The sequence below is a fragment of the Humulus lupulus genome, chromosome 8 (assembly GCF_963169125.1).
Source record: "Humulus lupulus chromosome 8, drHumLupu1.1, whole genome shotgun sequence".
In the NCBI taxonomy this organism is placed as follows: domain Eukaryota; kingdom Viridiplantae; phylum Streptophyta; class Magnoliopsida; order Rosales; family Cannabaceae; genus Humulus; species Humulus lupulus.
The window spans coordinates 28,564,735-28,584,346 of record NC_084800.1 but is presented as its reverse complement, the minus strand read 5'-3'; the positions used below and the strand labels follow the sequence as shown (position 1 = coordinate 28,584,346).

General features: G+C 34.7%; 4 protein-coding genes and 1 pseudogene across 5 annotated transcripts; 1 reads left to right on the top strand and 4 right to left on the bottom strand.

Moving 5' to 3' along the window:
• Nucleotides 1-1,171: 1,171 nt before the first annotated feature.
• Nucleotides 1,172-1,630, bottom strand: LOC133793630 (probably inactive leucine-rich repeat receptor-like protein kinase At5g48380). Its single transcript, XM_062230938.1, has one exon. It carries the CDS (start codon nt 1,628-1,630, stop codon nt 1,172-1,174), a length of 459 nt encoding a protein of 152 aa, XP_062086922.1.
• Nucleotides 1,551-3,038, bottom strand: LOC133793629 (probably inactive leucine-rich repeat receptor-like protein kinase At5g48380; annotated as a pseudogene).
• A 1,698-nt stretch (nt 3,039-4,736) lies between these two features.
• LOC133795205 (probably inactive leucine-rich repeat receptor-like protein kinase At5g48380) lies at nt 4,737-6,809 on the bottom strand. Its single transcript, XM_062232663.1, has 2 exons — nt 5,873-6,809; nt 4,737-5,841 (listed from the first exon to the last, which is right to left on the bottom strand). The coding sequence occupies exons 1-2, from the start codon at nt 6,779-6,781 to the stop codon at nt 4,843-4,845; spliced, it is 1,908 nt and encodes a 635-aa protein (XP_062088647.1). The 5' UTR covers nt 6,782-6,809; the 3' UTR covers nt 4,737-4,842.
• Nucleotides 6,810-8,019: 1,210 nt separating this feature from the next.
• On the top strand, nt 8,020-12,046 carry LOC133796563 (uncharacterized). The gene is made up of 13 exons (XM_062234140.1): nt 8,020-8,222; nt 8,351-9,262; nt 9,347-9,447; nt 9,557-9,671; nt 9,954-10,031; nt 10,235-10,327; nt 10,429-10,512; nt 10,748-10,846; nt 10,950-11,012; nt 11,085-11,115; nt 11,230-11,276; nt 11,412-11,470; nt 11,580-12,046. The coding sequence occupies exons 1-13, from the start codon at nt 8,169-8,171 to the stop codon at nt 11,812-11,814; spliced, it is 1,971 nt and encodes a 656-aa protein (XP_062090124.1). The 5' UTR covers nt 8,020-8,168; the 3' UTR covers nt 11,815-12,046.
• Nucleotides 12,039-17,841, bottom strand: LOC133796562 (ion channel CASTOR-like). 2 transcript variants are annotated; one of them, XM_062234138.1, is made up of 12 exons: nt 17,304-17,841; nt 17,138-17,209; nt 16,448-17,053; nt 16,054-16,236; nt 15,877-15,936; nt 15,594-15,797; nt 15,237-15,485; nt 14,159-14,257; nt 13,583-13,777; nt 13,188-13,280; nt 12,807-13,061; nt 12,039-12,455 (listed from the first exon to the last, which is right to left on the bottom strand). In XM_062234138.1, the coding sequence occupies exons 1-12, from the start codon at nt 17,697-17,699 to the stop codon at nt 12,237-12,239; spliced, it is 2,631 nt and encodes an 876-aa protein (XP_062090122.1). In that variant the 5' UTR covers nt 17,700-17,841; the 3' UTR covers nt 12,039-12,236. The 2 variants fall into 2 exon arrangements, with proteins under 2 accessions (XP_062090122.1, XP_062090123.1); XM_062234139.1 differs by lacking the exon at nt 14,159-14,257 and adding an exon at nt 14,007-14,105 and having other exon boundaries at nt 17,304-17,840.
• Between the last annotated feature and the right edge of the window lie 1,771 nt (nt 17,842-19,612).

The window sequence follows — 19,612 nt, the reverse complement described above, 5'->3', positions numbered from 1 at the left end:
CTGATAGAACCTGCCAGAGGAGGGCCCACCATAGGAATGGGTCGAGTTGGATTGGCCACGAGAGAACCCACCATGAAAGGCTCCTCTGTTGGACTGGTTGGGACCGCCATTATATCGAGGAAATGATTGCTGTTGAGACCTGAAAGTGTGATTGCCATATGCCATATTTGCCTCTGAAGAAATCTCAGAATCACTAATAGCAATATTAGTACTAAGGTCTATGTCTTTTTCAGGCTTTTCAATTCGATTTTCTTAAGCGAGAAGCAAAGCTTCTATCTGTGCAACTGAGTATTCTTCGGTACGAGTATTAGTCGAAATAAAAAACGTATCATATTCACTAGGTAAGCCTTTAAAAATGGCAGCAACATGATCTCTAACACTAATTACTTCTCCCACAGAGGCTAAAAGATCAATAGTTTGTTTTACCTTTAGGAGATAGTCATTGAGTGAGAGAGACCCCTTGCGTAGGTTTTACAATTTGGTTCTAAATTCGAGAATCTTTGCCGAAACTTGAAGTGTGTAGTGCTGTTCAAGTGTGGTCCAGATCTGATGAGATGAAGAGCACCCGACCATCCTCGTGAGAAGACTGTCGGACATGGAGGAGAGAAGTCATGAGATCAGGAGTTGATCTTGAACAAACCAGTCGCTGTAAGCTGGATTGATTGTGTTAAGAACACGATCTTCATCTGTGAGGTACTTTGGAGGGACTCCGGTGCCGGTGACGAAGCTGAAAAGTCGATTGCCATGGATCGCCGCAAGAACTTGTTGTTTCTAGAGAAGGTAATTGTGATCGTTGAGCTTGATGGAGATATTGTGACTGAAGTGCACCGTGGGTACCTCTGTTCTTAGACGAGCGACTAGTGGTGTGCCATTGTTGGCCGTGAAGTTGTGGTTGGGTTCGTTTGAAGGATTGGGAGGTCGGACAGAGGTAGTTGATGTAGTTGCCATGTTCGCCATTAACGGCGGGAATGGATCTGATACCATGTTTGGCTTTCTAGACATGATAGAAATAACGGTGGTTTCAATGGACAAAGATGAGAGAAAGAGAGGGAAAGATAAGAGAAAGATTATGAGAATAGAAAGAATTATTCTCCTTAATGAAATCACCAAAAAGGTGATTTATATACACAAAGCTAATCAAGAAATCAAGCAAAACAGAATAATAGAATGGTTAACAACCATATACACCAGCTACCAATAAAGCACTGTATATAACCGAAAATAACAAACAACAAACAACAGAATACAGCTCTAACAATGCCAAACCTCTAGCTATTCCCATGCCAATTTTAACCCTCATAGGCCATGGCAGGATTTTAGCATTGCCTTCGACTTGATGTAAGCGATCATGGAGATTCCCGTTTGACATATGTTTGTAGACCAGAAGCCTTTCATTTTCAACAATGCAGAAACCCAAAAGAGGGATTAAGTTGTCATGTTTCATTCTAGACAAAGCCAAGAGCTCAGATACAAATAGGCTTTCATTGTGCGGGGAGTCATCTATCTTCTTGACCGCAAAAAACCAGCTATTTGGAAGAGTGGCCTTGTACATTGTTCCTGTCTTTCCTTTTCCGATCACATTATCCATGCTAAAATTTTCTGTTGCTTTGCAAAGTTTCAAAAAAGTCATTCAACTAACCATCTTTTCAAGCTGACAAATCTGTTCATGAGATTGCATATCAGTCCTCAACATTCTATAGTGATTACGTTATAACAACCTCGATTAAATATTTATAATTTTGTTCGATCTCGACTAACGGCAATATCGTAATTTAATAATTCGTTAAGTAATGATTAAATATATAATAATTTTTCAAAAGAATACATAGGTCCTATTCATATATAAATTAGTGATTTTACTATTCATGAAAATAATTTTAATTTCTTATAAATATAGATAGATTCGTGAGTTTTATTTATTGTTGATTTATATATTGATACATTATGTATAGTTTATGAATTTGATAGGATATTGTTCGATTTAATAATTTAGGTGCATTCATTAAATTTTAAAATGTATGCGCACAAACTTAATATATTTTCATCTTGATAAATTTAAATTTCATTCACTAATGCATAAAATATCAATAAAATCATATTTTGATTAAATAATAAAATTTGATTGCTCCAATAACATTATTAATTTATAAAGAGGTATTATTGTATAAAGAATTTACCATTGTATAGAGGGAGTTAGAGAAAATCTACCTCTTTTTGGTGTTTGTGAGTTGGAATGTGAAGCAGCTCATGATGATCTTGTTTTCTCCTGTTTAACTTTTCCACCACAGAAAAGACCATGCTCTTCAGGATCGTCTTCACTTATAACCAAGACACAGAAAGTGAGAGAAAACTGCGGTAGTTGAAACCAAATAACCAGTTTGAAAACCAATTTTGAATGGGTTAATGTTATGGCAGGGTTTCAAAGGGCCACCACAGAGTTGTGTATTGTTTGCATAACTCAGAGCAGTTATAGATGTTGATTTGAAATCAGGCACTTTCTCGGACAAGAGATTGTTTGCCACAGAAAACATCTCGAGCTTGCTAAGAAAACGGATCCCCTCTGGGATACTACCAGTGAGTCGGTTGTGATCAAGCTTAAGCACATTCAGATAAGTACAATTGGCAAGGCTCATTGGGATTTCACCTGAGAAGTTGTTATAGGAGAGATCAAGAGTAGTCACAGAAGGAAGCAAATTTTGTATGTTCCAGGGAATGGGTCCTGACAGCTCGTTATTAGAAAGGTCCAAACCTTTCAAGCTTTTACATAATTCTAACCCTCTTGGGAAAGTCCCATGTCAAAGAGACGAATGTTTCGGACCTTGGACTCATTGGGATGCCAACACTCAACCCCTAAGAATTTACACATGAAACCTTCTGTGTAATTGCTCAAGTCCCACGACAAGCTCGAGCAACTAAAAAGGTCTTCAAGGGAATCTTTAACCCCTTCCAAACATAAAATATCACCCAAAGCAGCATGAATAGTGCCTATAAATGAGTGTAGGAGCAAAACAAAAGTAGTGAGTTTGAGGGACATGTTGATGACGGTTTGTGTAACTATGGTAGGAGTAGGAGAAGATGAAGAAGGCTAATTAAGCTTGATTTTTCATTTTTTAATGAGAGGCAGCCACGTACCCAAATGATAGTCAGTAGTAGTACTTGTACTTGATAGAAAGAGAGAACAAATTCCAATTGGTTAAACATTTTGAATATGTCAACTTTCTTCGTCTTTTTTTTTTTTTGAAATGGAATAGGTCAACTTCTCACAAATCAATTATTATGATTATGAGTGATAATAGCAATGGGTATTACACAGAAATTATTATGATTGAGTTCAATGTTGGGGCGTTGAACCCCGGGATAAACATGCCGACAAAATTAATTGTTTGCTTGACAAAACTCAATCATGCATGTTATTTTCTCTCAAAATACCAAGGCATATTTCCATATAGATTATCTGGATAAATATTAATGTATTAGCTAATTTTTTATTTTTGCGGCATAAATATTTAATATTTCAATTTTGTCGCAATTCTAAATTTTTTTTATTAAGTATCAACTATCAAACTTTTTAATTAAAAATATTAATGGCATAAATAGTTAGATTTATATAACTTTTGCACTTAAATATGTGTCTTTTATTTTTTATAGCATCATAAATAATAAAATTTTAAAAAAGAAAAAATGTAAATTGTAAATTTAATTAATACAAAATTAACACATGAAACATTAAACTAACAAATAATTTATAGTTTTTAAAAATTTTAAAAAGAAATCCAATTTCAAAATATCTAAATTTAAAAAATATTTAAAACTCCAAACTAAAGCTAAAATAAGAAAATAAATATTAAATTAAAGTCTTTAGTTTAGGGTTTAATTTTTAGTGGTTTTTTTTTGTTTTTAATTTCTTTTTGTATTAATTAAGTTTAGGATTTAATTATTATCTTTTTAAAAATAGATTTTATTTTATTACTTATGCTGTAAAAAATAAAAATTATTTAAGTGCAACTGTTACATAAACTTAAATATTTATGTTACTATTTGATACTTAAGGTAAAAAGCTAAGGTTGCAATAAAAATGAAATATTAAATATTTATGTCGTTAAAATGAAGTCCAAATATTAAATTTGATATTTTGACAAGAATAGGAAGAATTGTGGGGGTCGACATGTAATAATGAATGATTGAGATTTGTTATTACAATGTTGCCTCTTTGCTATGCAATTCCATTCTTTACAATTTATTTATGAAATGTCACAACTTTTAATCCTTAAACTTATCATCTAGTTTAATTATTAGTAAAGTTTACACATTTTCTTAGTAAAGTTTTCATCCTTAGAGGCGTCCATCCATGGAGGAGGATTCCTCATTCCATTAGGAATTTGAGGCTAGATGTCTTCTGGAATACCATGTTTTTGGATCAATGCATTTTCAAAAAGATTTCACTAGAATTATATGCTGAAGAAATGCAAAATCAGTATCTTTGAATTTGGTTAATGGACATTCTTGTTCAAATGCCTCTCACCATTTTAAGTGTAATTATTCCTATATGTGGAACTCTTCAACTGCAGACTTATATAACAATTCCCCCATGGGAAGTAGCTTATAACAATTCCAAAATTCAGACCTATCTCCAACAGATAATGGGATTGTTGACCATGCAGGCCTCTTAGATGGACATGAAAAGGTTTTATCAGTGGAATGATAATTTAGTAATGTAAAATGATAGTTCAAATATTTCAAAAAAAAAAAAAAAATTGATATTTCAAGTTTCAAATATTTCCTATCAATAAAATAATTTTTTTTTAATCTTATATAAAGATGCTTAAATTTACATTTCATAAGTTATCTGCATTTTGGTTGCAACAGAAGTCCAAAATCACATGGAATGCCATATCTGAGTCCAATGTTGCTCATTCTTTCGTACACTTGAAGCATTGTTGGCCTTTTACATGGCACAGGATGGACACAATCTTTTGCTATTCTAAGCACATCCAAGATCTCACCATCAAATCCTTCCCCATTTAAGGTTTTGTCAATGGCATCATTAAATATATCAGAGCTATTTGAAACATGGCTGATCCACTCCACCAAAGTGTTGTGAAGATTAGTAACGCAACCAGAGCCAGCTTCCTTTCCTGTGATCAACTCAAGCAACACAGCTCCACAGTCATACACGTCTTTCTTAACAAAATCAGACTCCCACACCCCACTGTTCACAAGTAAGCCAGAGTCATTCTCATTTGGGTACACAAACATTACTCCTCCATAGTTTGAAATGATTGTGTGCCCAAAATTCGATATTTTTGGCTCATAGTAACGATCCAACAAGACACAGCTTGAGCTTATTTTGCGATGGACCATTTGGAAGATACACTTGTGATGAAGCCATGCCAAGCCTCTGGCTATTCCCATACCAATTTTAACCCTTAGAGGCCATGGCAGGATTTTAGCATTGCCTTCAACTGGATGTAAGCAATCATGGAGATTCCCGTTTGACATATGTTTGTAGACCAGAAGCCTTTCATTTTCAACCATGCAAAAACCCAAAAGAGGGGTTAAGTTGTCATGTTTCATTCTAGCCAAAGCCAAGAGCTCAGATACAAATAGGCTCTCATTGCGTGGGGAATCTTCTATCCTCTTGACAGCAAGAAACCAGCCGTTTGGAAGAGTGGCCTTGTACATTGTTCCTGTGTTTCCTCTTCCTATCACATTAGCCATGCTGAAATTGTTGGTTGCTTTACAAAGTTCTAAAAAACTCATTCTATTAACCATCTTTTCAAGCTGAGAAATATGTTTAAGAGATTGCAAATAAGTCCTTAACATTCTATAGTGAGTATAAAGAATTTACTATTGTATGTAGATAAGGTACCTCTTTTTGGTGCTTGAGAGTTGGAAAGTGCAGCAGTTGATAATCTTGTTTTCTATTGTGAAATTTTTCCCCCACAGAAAGCACCATACACTTCGTGATCATCTTCACTTGTAACCAAGACAAAGAAAGCGAGAGAAACACAGCTATAGCTGTTACCAAATATCCAATTCCAAATCCAAATTTGAATGGAGTAACTGAGTTAAGGTAATGCCTGTAAAGGTAATGCTTGTAAAAAAGGCAGGGCTCCAAAGGCACACCACAGAATTGAGAATTGTTTGCATAACTTTGAGCAATGATAAATTTTGATTCGAAATAAGGTACTTTCCCTGACAAAAGATTGTTTGACACATTAAACTCCTTGAGCCTTCTAAGAAGGAGGAGTCCCTCCGGAATATTACCTGTGAGCCGGTTGTGATCAAGCTTAACCACATTTAGATAACTACAATTGGCAAGGCTCTTTGGGATTCCTCCTGAGAAGTTGTTGAAAGAGAGATCAAGAGTAGTCACAAAACCGAGCAACTTTGATATGTCTGATGGAAGAGTCCCGAAGAGCTTGTTATTCGAAAGGTCCAAACCTGCCAAGCTCTTGCAATATCCTAACCCTCTTGGGAATGTTCCCTTGAGTCCCATGCCAGAGAGACGAATGTTTAGGACCTTGGACTCATCAGGATGCCAGCACTCAACCCCTGTGAATTTACAGATGAAACCTGCTGTTTGGCTGTTAAAGTTCCACGTCGAGTTTAAGTATCCAAAAGGGTCTTCAAGGGAAGCTTTAATCTCTTTCAAACAACAGATATCATTCCGAGTAGCATGAGTGGAGCATATAAATGAAAGACTGAGCAAAACAAGAGTAGTGAGTTTGAGTTTGAGTTTGAGTTTGAGGGGCATGTTGATGACGGTTTGTGCAACCATGGTGGCTTGATTTTTGAATGTGAGGCATCTACCCAAATGATGTTTAGGTTCTGTAGCACGAGGTAGAACCAGAAAGAACCAAGCAACTATTCCTAAGTCAGTCAAACTAATTTTGAATATGTCAACTTTCCACAAATCAATTATTATGATTACGAGTGATAATAGTAATGGGTTTTAGAGATCTTTAATGCAATAGAAAAAATATGGCTTGACTGACTTCAGGTTACTAAGGACATATTTAATGGGAGCAATATTTTTAGTTGCTAATATATATAAAATATAAAAAAAGAAATTTTTTTTAAAAAATAATATGCCAATATCTATCAAAATATATATCATTTTTTAGTAGTCACATTCCTATTAACCTGACTATTGCATTAAAAATCAGTCAAGCCACTTTTGTGACTATTGCATTAAAAATACTCTAAAAAAAAATTTATATATTGTAAGAGATATTGATAACGTTGTCATTGTCAAACAAAGTTGCCTCTTTTTTTTTTTTTTTAAATTATTATTTTTTCATATTTTATATACTTTATTGACCAAAAATAATGTTAGGATTAAAGTTGCTCTTAGCAGAACTTTCGTTCGAGAAATTATATTTCTGAGGATGGGACCAATGTTGGTGCATTGAAACGTCCCCGGGATGAACTGATTGACATAAGAAAAGTTTAAATTGCTTGACAAAACTCATTCATATGTATTATCTCTCGAAGATACAGTCAATTTAGATAGTTTTTCAAATAGAATTTTTTTAAATATAAATATTCTACTGCATGTATAGCCTTCAATTTCGAGTATTGATATATGAGATCTGTCGCAATTTCATAGCAAATCTCATTTAAATTGGAATATGTGGAAGTGCATGTTAAATTGTATCAATAATATCATAAAGAGAAGTTCCCGACAAAACATACAAAAAAATATTATACATCTATATAATAACTTTTTGTCAAATTTTATTTTTATTTTATAACATCATCTAGATAATCCTTTGAAAAATTTATGGATAAAGAGAACGTAGAAATGAATATTGTCCAGTTGGCCATGAATGAATCAGTCCAAATACCAAATTTGATTCTTTTGTCCTTTTTAGGAGAATAGGAATAATTTTGCGGTCGAAGTGTAATAATAAGAGAATAGAGGCGTGTCTCATGCAATTGCAATTTCGGCTTTCCTATGAAAATCAAAAGGTTCGTCCCCACAGGAAGAACGAGAGGCAAGGAGAAGTTGAAGAGGATCAAGCTAAGACCTTTAAGACCAACGAAGCCACACGATTTGCCACTCCACTCCTCATCATCTATTCTCTTAATCCAAAATTAGATATTTATCTTTGTTTTTGTATCAATTTAATTTTTGATCGAATAATGAATGTTTGAGATTTGTTATGACAATGTTGCCTCTTTGCTCTGCAACTCCAACTTGTTCTTCTCATTCTCAGGTCAGTTCCTTCCTTTTTTTTTACAACTTATCTATGAAATATCATAACTTTCAATCCTTAAACTCATTATCTAGTTTAGTTATTAGTAAAGTTTACACATTTTCTTAGTAAAGTTTTCAACTTCACAGACGTCCTTTCATGGAGGAGGAGGATTATTGCGTCCCTCTTCCTCATTCCATAAGGAATTTGAGACTAGATGTCTTATGGAATGCCATGTTTTTGGGTCATCATCGACTGGAATGCATTTTCAAAGGGACTTCATCAGAACCAATGCTGCAAAATCAGTGTCTTTGAGTTTGGTTAATGAACATTCTTGTTCAAATGGGTCAGACCATCTTAAGTGTAATTATTCCTATATGTGGAACTCTTCAACTGCAGACTTATACAACAATTCCCCCATGGGAAATAGCTTAGAACTGAAGTACATCCAAAATTCAGACCTATCTTCTACAGATATTGGGATTGTTGACTATGCAGGCCTCTTAGATGGAAATGAGAAGGTTTTACCAGCATCTGTAGAACCTGAAGCTGTATTACCTATCGATTTAGCACCTGAACCTTTCCTGTCTGGGCTTCCCTCTGCCTCCTTAGATGTGAAAGGGTTTGAGGAATTTGCTAATGAGCTTGGTCACACTTTCAGTGATTCAATAAACAAAGGTGAGAATGCTTTGAAAAGCTCACTAGAGTCTATCAATTCATCAATATCATCCATCATTCGAAGTGCTAATGATGCTGTGGATGGCGCCGTTGGTAAAGCCTTTTCATCTTTTGATCAAACTGGCGAATTAGCTGGTGGTAAACTGACCAACTTTTCAAGTGGCTTGAAGGAAACCACAGGCACAGCAGCTGTTGTTGCTGTTGATGTATTGAGACGTACAATTGTTGCAGTGGAGAATGCTTTAGCAAATGGCACTTCCTTTGCTGTTTATTCTTATCAGTCTGTCAAGGAATTCTTTCCTCCTGAGGTTAGGAATGCACTTAACTTATCTGAAGAGAGAGCAACCGAAATCTTGACGCCTGCCAAGATTGCTTTCCAGAAGGTAATCATATTTAGCACCTTTTTTTCTTCTTCTGTTTAATCTTTGGTTTTGTTCTATATGCTGAGTGAACTGTGTTATAATCAGGTTTATATTGCTATTGAGGGAATTGAGGAAAGTCTTGGCTTTGATCCAAATGATCCAATTGTTCCATTTGTTCTTTTGGTTGGCACCTCTGCCGCTTTATGGTATGAATGTCCTTTTTTGCTTAGCTTTTATTTATCTCTTTCTGTTTAGCAGGAACATATACTAGCCTATTGTGTGAGAAATTTTTATTTCTTATCAGATTTGGTACAGGGTATTCTTTTGGGTGTCCACATACAGCGGTTATGCGGGAGATTTGTCTCCTCAATTGACTTTGGAGGTCTTGAGAGGGAAAGAAAATGCTGTGCTCATTGATATCCGACCTGAGGCAAGAAACAAGTTCTTTTGGCTTATTAATTACTTTACGGGCCTTTATATTCAAAACCTTTGATTCTTGCCATAGGCTATAATAACTAAATTCTTAATGTTTCTGACCTTTTTTCAACTTGTGATTGGCCTAAGATAAAAAAAATCAAAATAAAAATCCAGACTTTATCTCATCATTTCTTTTTAATTCCTATACATTGTAGATGGGAATTTTATCCACCATAGTGATAAATGTTTTACTTTTGAGAAGCTTATTTCTAAAATAGTCAATGGCTTTGTGAAGGTTTTGAGAGAAAGAGATGGTATTCCTGATCTTCGCCGAGCAGCTCGTTATCGCTATACTAGCGTCACTCTTCCTGCGGTTTGTTTACATGCTATGTTTGTTGTTTGTTGATGTAAATGATATTTTTTTCACGGTGAAGGGTCTAGCTGAATAATTTTTGTGGGTGAATTTAAAGCACAAAATAGAGAGAACAAAAAAGAAAGTATTGTTGGACCTTAATCCTAGTCCTAGACTTCTTTCCAGTGTTTTGTTATTATTCTAAAATCTTTGAAACATTTTAGGTTGATGGATCAATGCTGAAGTTGTTCAAGAATGGAAGAGACCTTGAGGACTCCTTGACTGCTGCTGTTATTAAAAACTTGAAGATTGTCCAGGTGAGGATTTAAGAGCTTTATAATTTTCATGGCTCACTTTTTTTTCTCGTATTTTTGGAACTTGATGTATAATGGTTGTTGCTGTTTTCAACTATTTGTAGGACAGATCCAAGGTTATAGTTCTGGATGCTGATGGTTCTCGTTCTAAAGGAATTGCAAGATCCTTGAGAAAACTTGGGGTTAAGGTTTGTGTTCCTAACTTGAATTTGAGGTGATCTTGACGCTTCTCCAGATGGCTTGTTAAACTATGATTTGAGTCCTCAGGAATCAAATCAAATTGGTAGTTAAAGTTTCAATTCAATATTGCCCACAAAACGATAAGATAATTTAACTTAGAATGATCATTTCTTTTCTAATGTATTACTTGCAGAAAACAACATGAAAGTACTAATTTTTATGTTGTGGTATCATACATGACAGCAACCTTACTTGGTTCAAGGTGGGTTCCAATCTTGGGTGAAACAGGGTCTCCGTATTAAGGAACTCAAGCCTGAGTCAACACTAACCATACTCAATGAGGTTTTTACTTTGTAGTTTGTACATTTGGCGCTTGATTTTACCATTTTTTTAAACTATATTTGAATTTATCGCTTCATAATCACACAAAACCTGTATATTTTAGGAAGCTGAAGCAATTCTAGAGGATATTAATCCTTCTCCAGTACAAGTTCTTGGATATGGTGTGGTAAGATACATTTCATTATTTTTTGGTTTTCACTGCAAACTTACTTTCTGCTAACATAAGTGACATCTGCAGGGTTTGGCTGCAGCGTTGTATGCTCTACTAGGTGTGTATACATGATCTCATATCTATTTAGTGCAAGCTTTGAGGATCTATCTATGTGAGGCTTTTAGGTGTTACCTCTCTTTTCTGACTAAGAATGATATAATATCTGTTACAGAGTGGGAAAAGACACTACAATTCATTGGCGTCTTTGGCGTTGGTCAGGTACACTAAATACTTTTTCACAGAATTTCCATTTTGTTACTATTTCATTCTCACTGTCCTAGTCCCTTTCTACTTCTATTTACTTCCTATTTCAATTTTTAACCATTGCTTTGTGCATTATTATTATTCCACCAGACCATTTTTCGGCGGGTTGCTTCTTATGAGGGTGCTGAAGATTTCAGACAAGATGTGAAGTAAAAACTTCTCCATAAGATTTTAATCAATGCTTTAAACTATTTTTAATGTTTATTTTATTCCCTGTTATGGAGAAGGCTAATGTAAATTCAATAATGGTGTTTGCAGGCTATTGCTTGCTCCTGTTAGACTTGGAACTCAGGCTTTCTCATGGGCAGCCGAAAAGTTGGAGACAAATGGCATTGGACTACCAACATCTCCATCGTCCTCAGCTGTACAAAACCGGGTTCTTCAGGCTGCTGCAAAGCATGAATCTAAACCGTCTGATGCAGAAGGTCTAGCCAATCCATCTTCTGAAGCCACAATATCAGTGGGTGAGAAGGTAGATCTCTCTGAAGCATAGAAAAAGCTTGGGATTTCCGTGCAGCAAGCATAAGATTCTGACTTGAGAGTTGAACTAGACCGCAATATCATACAATAAGCCGCCACAATTATTCAGAAATTACCTTGTGTAAAATCACAACTGTTAATTAATGTACTTATTTCAAATAGTTCAACTGACTTTTGTACATCTTTCATTAATAATCACCCATCCAATTTTATGTTAATGGCAAAATAAATACGTCATTATAGAAGTAACATTTTGATTTTATTGCCTATGAAACTTCTCAATATATGTATATGCAACTAAAGAAGGGTGCTGTGTACATATAGAACTTTAAATTCCTACATTAATAATATAACAGATTTAAAGAATGCCGAGAGAAAAATATATCTCGTATTGACCATTTGTAGAAAAGTCCGCGAGGATTTTGCAAAAATGACTCATTCCTTCTCAGCAATTGCAACGAAAACATCCTTGACTGACCACCTTCGTCTAATGCTTTTAGATGGAGGATTGATGATAGCTCTCTCAGCATCAGCTAACCGATAACCGATCACAATCTCCCTCCTCTGTCGGGCTCTTATGATTATTTCATAAAAACTCAATTCCTCACCTTCAGAGAGATAGAGATCTGCTTGCCTTATTTGTAACTCGTTTCCCTGAGAAAGAAAAACTACTAACTTTACAAAATAATCCAAATTCTAGTACACAGTTTTAAAAGAAAATGACAAATATTTTAAGCACATATAGGTGGAGAGGGAATGACAGTGGATGATCTCCAAGTAATATTGTTTTGTTCCTTTACTGATGATCGCCTTTCATTATCTTTTTTTCCTTCTAAACACTAGTAAAATTTAAAGTTTAAACCATACTTTTAACATGAAGAAAGCTACATGGGATAACATGTGGATAATTTTTGGGAGTACAATTAATCGTGCGCCCCTCTCTCGTCTTGCTGCTTAAATAATTGGATCAAGCATAATACACCAATTTATGAAAGGGAAGATTACCTCCTCTGCAAAGAGCTCTTCCAAAACATCATTTATTTGTCGATCTTCTGCAACCATGGCTAATGCCATGCTGACAAGTTCATTCGATAGCACATAATCACTGATTTTTGACATAGCTAACAGATTTTTAGTCCTTGGATCCAAAATTTCACTTATTATAACTGACTTATCAGAAGCTTGCTGCATTTCACCAATCCAAGAGCCCAGGGAGAAGCTTCCATTTTGAACTTGTGTTACCATGGGCAGTCGCTTGGCCTGTAAAATCAACACATTATAGGTCTGGAGCTCCTCAATATTATAAGTGGAGATTGAATATAACATGGTCCCATTCAATATTGTAGTAGTTAACTGTTATGCAAATAAGAATAACGGAACAAGTACCTGAATATCACGAATCAACAGTAATGTGGCAAGAGATCTAGAATCCGCTTGAATTGCTGAATCTTCTACAGACTCATCAGCCAAAATTAAGATCTGCACAGATGAAAGTTTAAATCAGTATGTCTGACCTTGTAAATACAGAATACATGTCCTACCATATTTCTATACAGGTCCATTGTCATTGGCTGCAGTTAATATCTCCCCTATTTAAAATGTTACCTAGTTCATAATTTTCATTCATCTATTGCGCTCAATCTCAACCAGTAACTTCTTTACGAAATCAAATTTGGTTCTGCAATTAAACCATTGCATGTATTTAAATATTTTATTCGCTTGTTCCTGCCCTCCTACAATGCTTATGAAGGAGGTCCTAGTATCATGCAACTCAAACTTACCGAATCAAAAGATTCCAAAGGAAGGCTTTCCAAATGGCGTCGTATAACAGCATTTCCTTCACGATTAACCAAAGTTATATTCTCCAACCGCTCTATGTCAAGGCCACCATCGATAAGTTTTTTTTCCCTTTCCTTTTCTGCCACTTCATTAAACATCCAGAGCTCCGAACCTTGAGCCAAAAAGGCATCCAAGACCTGAACAGCATAGATGTATAAAGAGTAACTTTGCAAAACTTAAATAGATTATTCCAGGTTGCGCCATAATAGATGTAATAAGTAAAAGTTCTACAATTGAGAATTGCAGAAGTGCAATCCAATACTAAGACTAGCATAAAGCAGTAAACTGTTTTGGACATGGCTGTGGATGCAAATAATTGCACCAAGATGTACTGGTAGCATGATTGCAGAACCCTTGTGACATTACCATAATCATATCTTCCATATCTCGTCGCCAACCACAAAATAGTATCTTTTCTTCTTTCGCTGGAACAATAAAGTCTTTGGGTAGACTTCCTCTCCAAACCTGCATCATTCAGGCGAAAAAAGGGAATTAGGAGCTTCAATAGAAAGACTTACCACAATCATATCATCAATGTCCCTCCTCCATCCACATAGTAGAATCTTCTGTGGCTTTCTTGCTGGGCGGGAAATGTGTATAAATGATGCCTCTTTGACCTGAATGATCAAAGTGATTGTACTTTTGTAAGTTTCAATAAGGGCATCCACATCCCCCATTTATTAAAACTCCACTGTCGGCAACAGCAAGTCATACAAAAGTTTTCATTCTTAAAAACATGTATTCCTTCCTATTTCTTTTTCCTCAATATTTCCTCCTCTTTAAACTTTGAGCCTGAATATAGCATAAGCTGAAAAGGAGTATGCCAAGCCTCTAACAGCTCATTCAGCAATAATGTTTTTCCTTTAATAAGAATTGGATAAAACCAGTCTAGAATCATTGAAAGGAATATACCACTTTTCTAACTCTTGTTTGCTTCATTATCTGTTTACATTCCTCTAATTTAGTTGATACCACAATAGTGCTTGTATAAAAATATAACAAATGATTACAAAAATATTCCTTCAGCACAATTTTAGTCAAATTTACTTTCAATTTGACCAATATATTCTTATTTAAAGTACATAATATATTTAATATATTAAAAAAAATACTTGAATTTAATACTTAATTTCTAAAAATAAAATTTAAGTTTAAAGATAAAAATTAAAACTTAACAAATTTTAATTTAATCAATTAAAAACTTAAAATTTTTAAAAATATATATTATTTTAATTAATTAAAAAAATTAAGAAGAAACAAAATATTTAGGTTTTTAAATGACCAAATTTATTTTAGTTATTTTTATTTTTAAAATTAGATTGTCATTTCTTATTTTTACATATTTTAGAAGTTAAGTTTTAATATTTGATGTTTTTTAATTAAAATAAGGGTATTATAGTCAAATCAAAAATAAATTTAACCAAAATTATGCTCAAATAATTTTTTCCTATGATAGTGTTTCAAAATTAACTAAATTAAAGGAGTGTAAACAGGTAATAAAATAAACAATAAGATAATAAGGTGATATTATTTCATCATAAAATCATATATCAAGAAAGACAAAACTAGTTGAGTATTAAGGGAATGTGAAAGCACCATAGGTAAAGCAGCTGGAGCATACGTATCATCATCCTCTGCTATAACAAGAACTTCATCGCCTTCTTGTAGAACATAGGAATCATCAGGATTCAGAATGATCTTACCACCTAATGATGCAACCTTGACTCCACAAGGAATTGCATCAGGAAAACTTAACAACACATCCTCGAAATGTAGGCCATCCAACTGTTGCCACCTTTTGATGTAGAACTCACAATTTTCAAACCCAAGGATATCTTCCCAAATCTGTCATAGCAAGCTCATCATTGAGTAATAAACTTGAGATTACAAAAGAACTAAAAACAAAAATGAAAAAGGCAAGTATGGCCATCCATAATAATGTTAAAAAGTGACCTGTGCAAGGCCTGGCTGTCTAGCACATTGAATCATCAAGCGACCAATTACATCATGAGCCACAACAGTCTCGACAAGGTCCCCACCAACAAGCTTAACAAGAACCTCATTGTCAAGATCACTTAGTTCAACTACTATATGTCCTCTTAACCCTTCTTTAACTCCAGTCAGACTTAAAACTGTTCTCAGTGCACGAGCATCACTCTGCATCAACAAAAGTTATGAGTTAAGCTTAAACTTGACCGTGTGGCAAATCACATATTTGCACTTGAATGAAGTAGACCTGATCAGCATTTCCATCTTCAGCAAGGATGACTATTGCACGGGCCTTAGAGACAGATACCTATAATGAAAAATGTATTAGCAACACAAAAGAATCTTCTAAGTGCAAGGAATGGTTGAAGAATTATGTAATTACATCCAACAGAAATAAAATATTTTGATAAGGATGTAATTGTACCTTTTTCAAGTCAACTAGAATAAGAGGACTCCCACTTCTGCATATGACAGATGTTCCTTTGAAATCAAATTCCATTTTAGCAATGTCAAGCTCCATTTCTTCTTTGTCTCTCTCGGCCATCACAACAACCACTCCTCCACCCAGACTCTCATTTGCTATTGCTAGCTGATTTAAAAGGGATCCCTGAAATTGGAAAGGGTTATTAACCCGTCACAAGAAATTACAAGCCACTCAAAGCAACCTATACCAAATTATTTAAGTATCTCATTCTTCCATGACATTTCTTGTAAAATCTCAACTTTGCTTCATCTTCTATTTCGCACCAAAACAAAAAGAATAATTTCAAAAACACAACCAATTATCACATGGATCAGCCACAAAAGAAAAAACTTACCAATTTATCACTCCAGCCAAGAATCAAAGTATGGTTTTGCTCAACTACCTCGCTTCTTCCTTTCCTCAAAGAATCAAACTTCTCAGAAATAGCATCAGAGACAAGACCAAGCATCATTGCAAAAACAAGCATACCCCCAAAACTAATAGAAACGGATACTAATCGTTCACCAATCTTTTCAGAATTAGTGTGATTGCCAGAATCAGCTACATAAGTCCATGATAACCAAAGGCACTCCGCTAAGCTATCGTCTTTCACACCAAAAAGCGCCAATCCACCAACACAGATAAGTAACAGAGTTGCAATTAACAATCCCAGCGACTTAGCATATGGATTAACAGATAAAAAGGCATCTACCCTATATGCCAGCTGCTTGTTTAGAGAAACTTCTTCTGAACTACTTTCTGATGATCTTGACCTTGACCTTGATACATAGTCAACATACTTAAAGACAAGAAGAGGAATAGACAACAGTGTGACAGAGACAAACAGAGCTAGTCTCTTTAAGCCTTTACTGGGGAGGGAGTGTACGGAATCACTACCATCATTCATAGTTCTTGACACATTGTGAACTTGCAATATAAGTTCAAGCTCATAAATATGCTCCTAAAATCAAGAACAAAACTTTGATAAGCGTAGAATTGCAATGCACACAAGTTTAGGGAACAGGGGAAAAAAAATTGAGTTTACCTGCAACTCATTGACTTGGTCGTGTAAAGAGAAATTTTGGTACAGTAGTGATGAAAAAGCTGTGATCAGAATCTGCGACCCCAAGTAAAACAACAATGAACTTCACAACGCAGGGGGACATATATATATATAAATATATATATATATAGAGAGAGAGAGAGAATACCGCTACGGTGATGGCCATTTTCCAGCGAATTCGAATCTGAAAACGGTTAAGCTTGATCTTCTTGGTAGCAGAAGCTTTGTCACCAACAACGGAGGGCGAAGTCTCAGCCTTTGGCGCCGAAACGGAATCCGATGTCGGTGGAAGATCGGTCCGACGAGTGAAGCCAACTCTCCGGCGAAGGCCTGCATTGTGGAATGTTGTCGGTGGCGGAGCGGCGGCGGAGGAGGAAGCGTGGCGACGAAAAGGAGGGCGGGAGAGTGGGGGGTTTTGGGAGAAGCGGCGAGGGTATTTAGGTAAATTGGGGGAGGAATAGACGATGGGCGGTGGTGAAGGAAAGTACCAGTCTCTGCTGCTGCTTGGGGAAGCGGATGGTGCTGAGTCCAGGTCAACGGTCATAAGTGTAAATACTCTGTAGCTGAGGGGCTTTTTTGGAATAACACAAAAAATAAACTTTTAAGTTTAGAGCTTTCTTGAGTTTTTGAATGGAATTAAGGGAAAGGAATGATTTGTGTGTGTAGTGTTTTTCTGGAAGATTCTGTCTTTAAATGTTAATCACCCCATGTTGTATTATTATTATTATTATTATTATTATTATTATTATTATTATTGTTGTTGTTGTTTTGGTTTGGAGTAATTTGTCTTATTATTAATGTTGTGCTTAACCAACGTTGACTTAATAAAACAAGATTATTACCATTTTGATTCAAAATATAACCCAAAATGAAATTGATTATAAGAAACAACATTCAAAGGCCAAATTAATTCAAAATAACATGGTAATCATAAGAAGAAAATTATAAAAATAAACTTTGTTACCATTTGAATAGAAAACAACAGCAATATTACACTTGTTGAAAAAAGACTCATCTCCTCTTATAATATATATAAATAATAATAAAAAAAAATCAAGAGAATATAAAACTAAAAACGACAATAAGGGTGTAGAAAAGGTTGGACGAGGTCGAGAATTACTCCCACCAAAGTTTCTCATATTTCTACCCACATCCTCGCTTAAATACGTTTGGAGGGCTCAACACATATTTATTTAAAAATAAAATAAAAAAATTGTAAAATAATTTAATAAAAATAACATTTTCTTGATATAAAATAATTAAAATAAATTAAATTATTAATAAATTATATATTTATATATAAATTATTATATTAATACTTATATTTAAAATTAAAACATAATAGAGACGGGTTTGTGATTGAAGTATTGTCCCAACTCTCACGGGCTACCCAACTCTACAAGTTAAAATGAATATCCTAGAAGGAACCATAAAATTCAAGGAGACATTCCATAATCGAGACAAGAAAAGTAAATAATATCGTAATTTTTCAATTTGCTCTTGTGGAGTTAATTCTCCAAACCTGTCATGTCATTTAAGTGACTCAATTGAAAGTTTCCAAGTTTACAAGTCAGCCACCTCATCTATGCAAGATGTCATGAGTTGTTTTTTATTGACTTTACCAAGCCAGAACTTATTGGTATATATATTTGGAACAATTCTCTTACAGAAGTTTTACTTTAAGCATTATCAATAGAGTTCTAGTGTTTTTTATCTTTGAATAGTTTTTGGCGCGACTTTTTTTATGACTATGTATATTGTAGCTATTTAGAGAATCGGTGCAATTTTTAGAAAATTCTAAATAGTTTACAGTACCAAAAACTATGTTCAAACATGTTGTTGCACGCATGACTAATTTTTTTTATGCGCGTGGAAAACAACATGTTTGAACCTAGTTTTCGGTACTGCAAACTATTCAGAATTTTCTAAAAATTTGCAGGATGCTCTAAACAACTACAACACATACGGTCATAAAAAAAATCGCACTAAAAACTGTTCACGAGTCGAGAACACTGAAGAGCCCTACCGGTAGAGCTTAAAGTGAAGTCATTATAGGAGAATTCTCCTATATATTTGTCCTTGTTCTTAGTTTAGAGCTAATCAAGTTCTCTTAGAATTGCATAGAGTTGTAAAGAGAATAAGAGAGAGACTTGTGAGTTGAGTGCAAGGGTGTAATCTGGTTCTTGGGTAAGAGTGTTTGAGAGAGTCCATTACTGTGCGAAGATGCATCTGCTGCTCTAGAAGACCAATCTGGTTCTTGACTGTATTTCTCTATAATTGTTCTTGATCATAGTGGAAAGGACTCGAGTTTGTGCTCAAACTGAATGTAGGCAAAGATTTCTTTGTTGAACCAGTATAAATTATTTTGTGTCACTTTTTTCTTTTATGCTTTTATTGTTTTGGCTCATTTTATTTTTTATTACCATTATTGATGTGTTAGTTCTTGAATATTTTTTC

What these genes read in the sequence shown, in the direction of transcription:
- LOC133793630 (XM_062230938.1), bottom strand. Translation starts at nt 1,630, where the DNA reads ATGACTTTTTTGAAACTTTGCAAAGCAACAGAAAATTTTAGCATGGAT.
- LOC133796563 (XM_062234140.1), top strand. Translation starts at nt 8,169, where the DNA reads ATGACAATGTTGCCTCTTTGCTCTGCAACTCCAACTTGTTCTTCTCAT. An exon ending in TCATTGATATCCGACCTGAG is followed by an intron (nt 9,672 to 9,953) that starts GCAAGAAACAAG and finishes GGCTTTGTGAAG; the next exon opens with GTTTTGAGAGAAAGAGATGG. An exon ending in AGCGTTGTATGCTCTACTAG is followed by an intron (nt 11,116 to 11,229) that starts GTGTGTATACAT and finishes TATCTGTTACAG; the next exon opens with AGTGGGAAAAGACACTACAA.
- LOC133796562 (XM_062234138.1), bottom strand. Translation starts at nt 17,699, where the DNA reads ATGACCGTTGACCTGGACTCAGCACCATCCGCTTCCCCAAGCAGCAGC. An exon ending in ACCAAGTCAATGAGTTGCAG is followed by an intron (nt 17,054 to 17,137) that starts GTAAACTCAATT and finishes TCTTGATTTTAG; the next exon opens with GAGCATATTTATGAGCTTGA. An exon ending in AAGAGCTCTTTGCAGAGGAG is followed by an intron (nt 12,456 to 12,806) that starts GTAATCTTCCCT and finishes TTTCTTTCTCAG; the next exon opens with GGAAACGAGTTACAAATAAG.
- LOC133795205 (XM_062232663.1), bottom strand. Translation starts at nt 6,781, where the DNA reads ATGGTTGCACAAACCGTCATCAACATGCCCCTCAAACTCAAACTCAAA. An exon ending in CAACTCTCAAGCACCAAAAA is followed by an intron (nt 5,842 to 5,872) that starts GAGGTACCTTAT and finishes CAATAGTAAATT; the next exon opens with CTTTATACTCACTATAGAAT.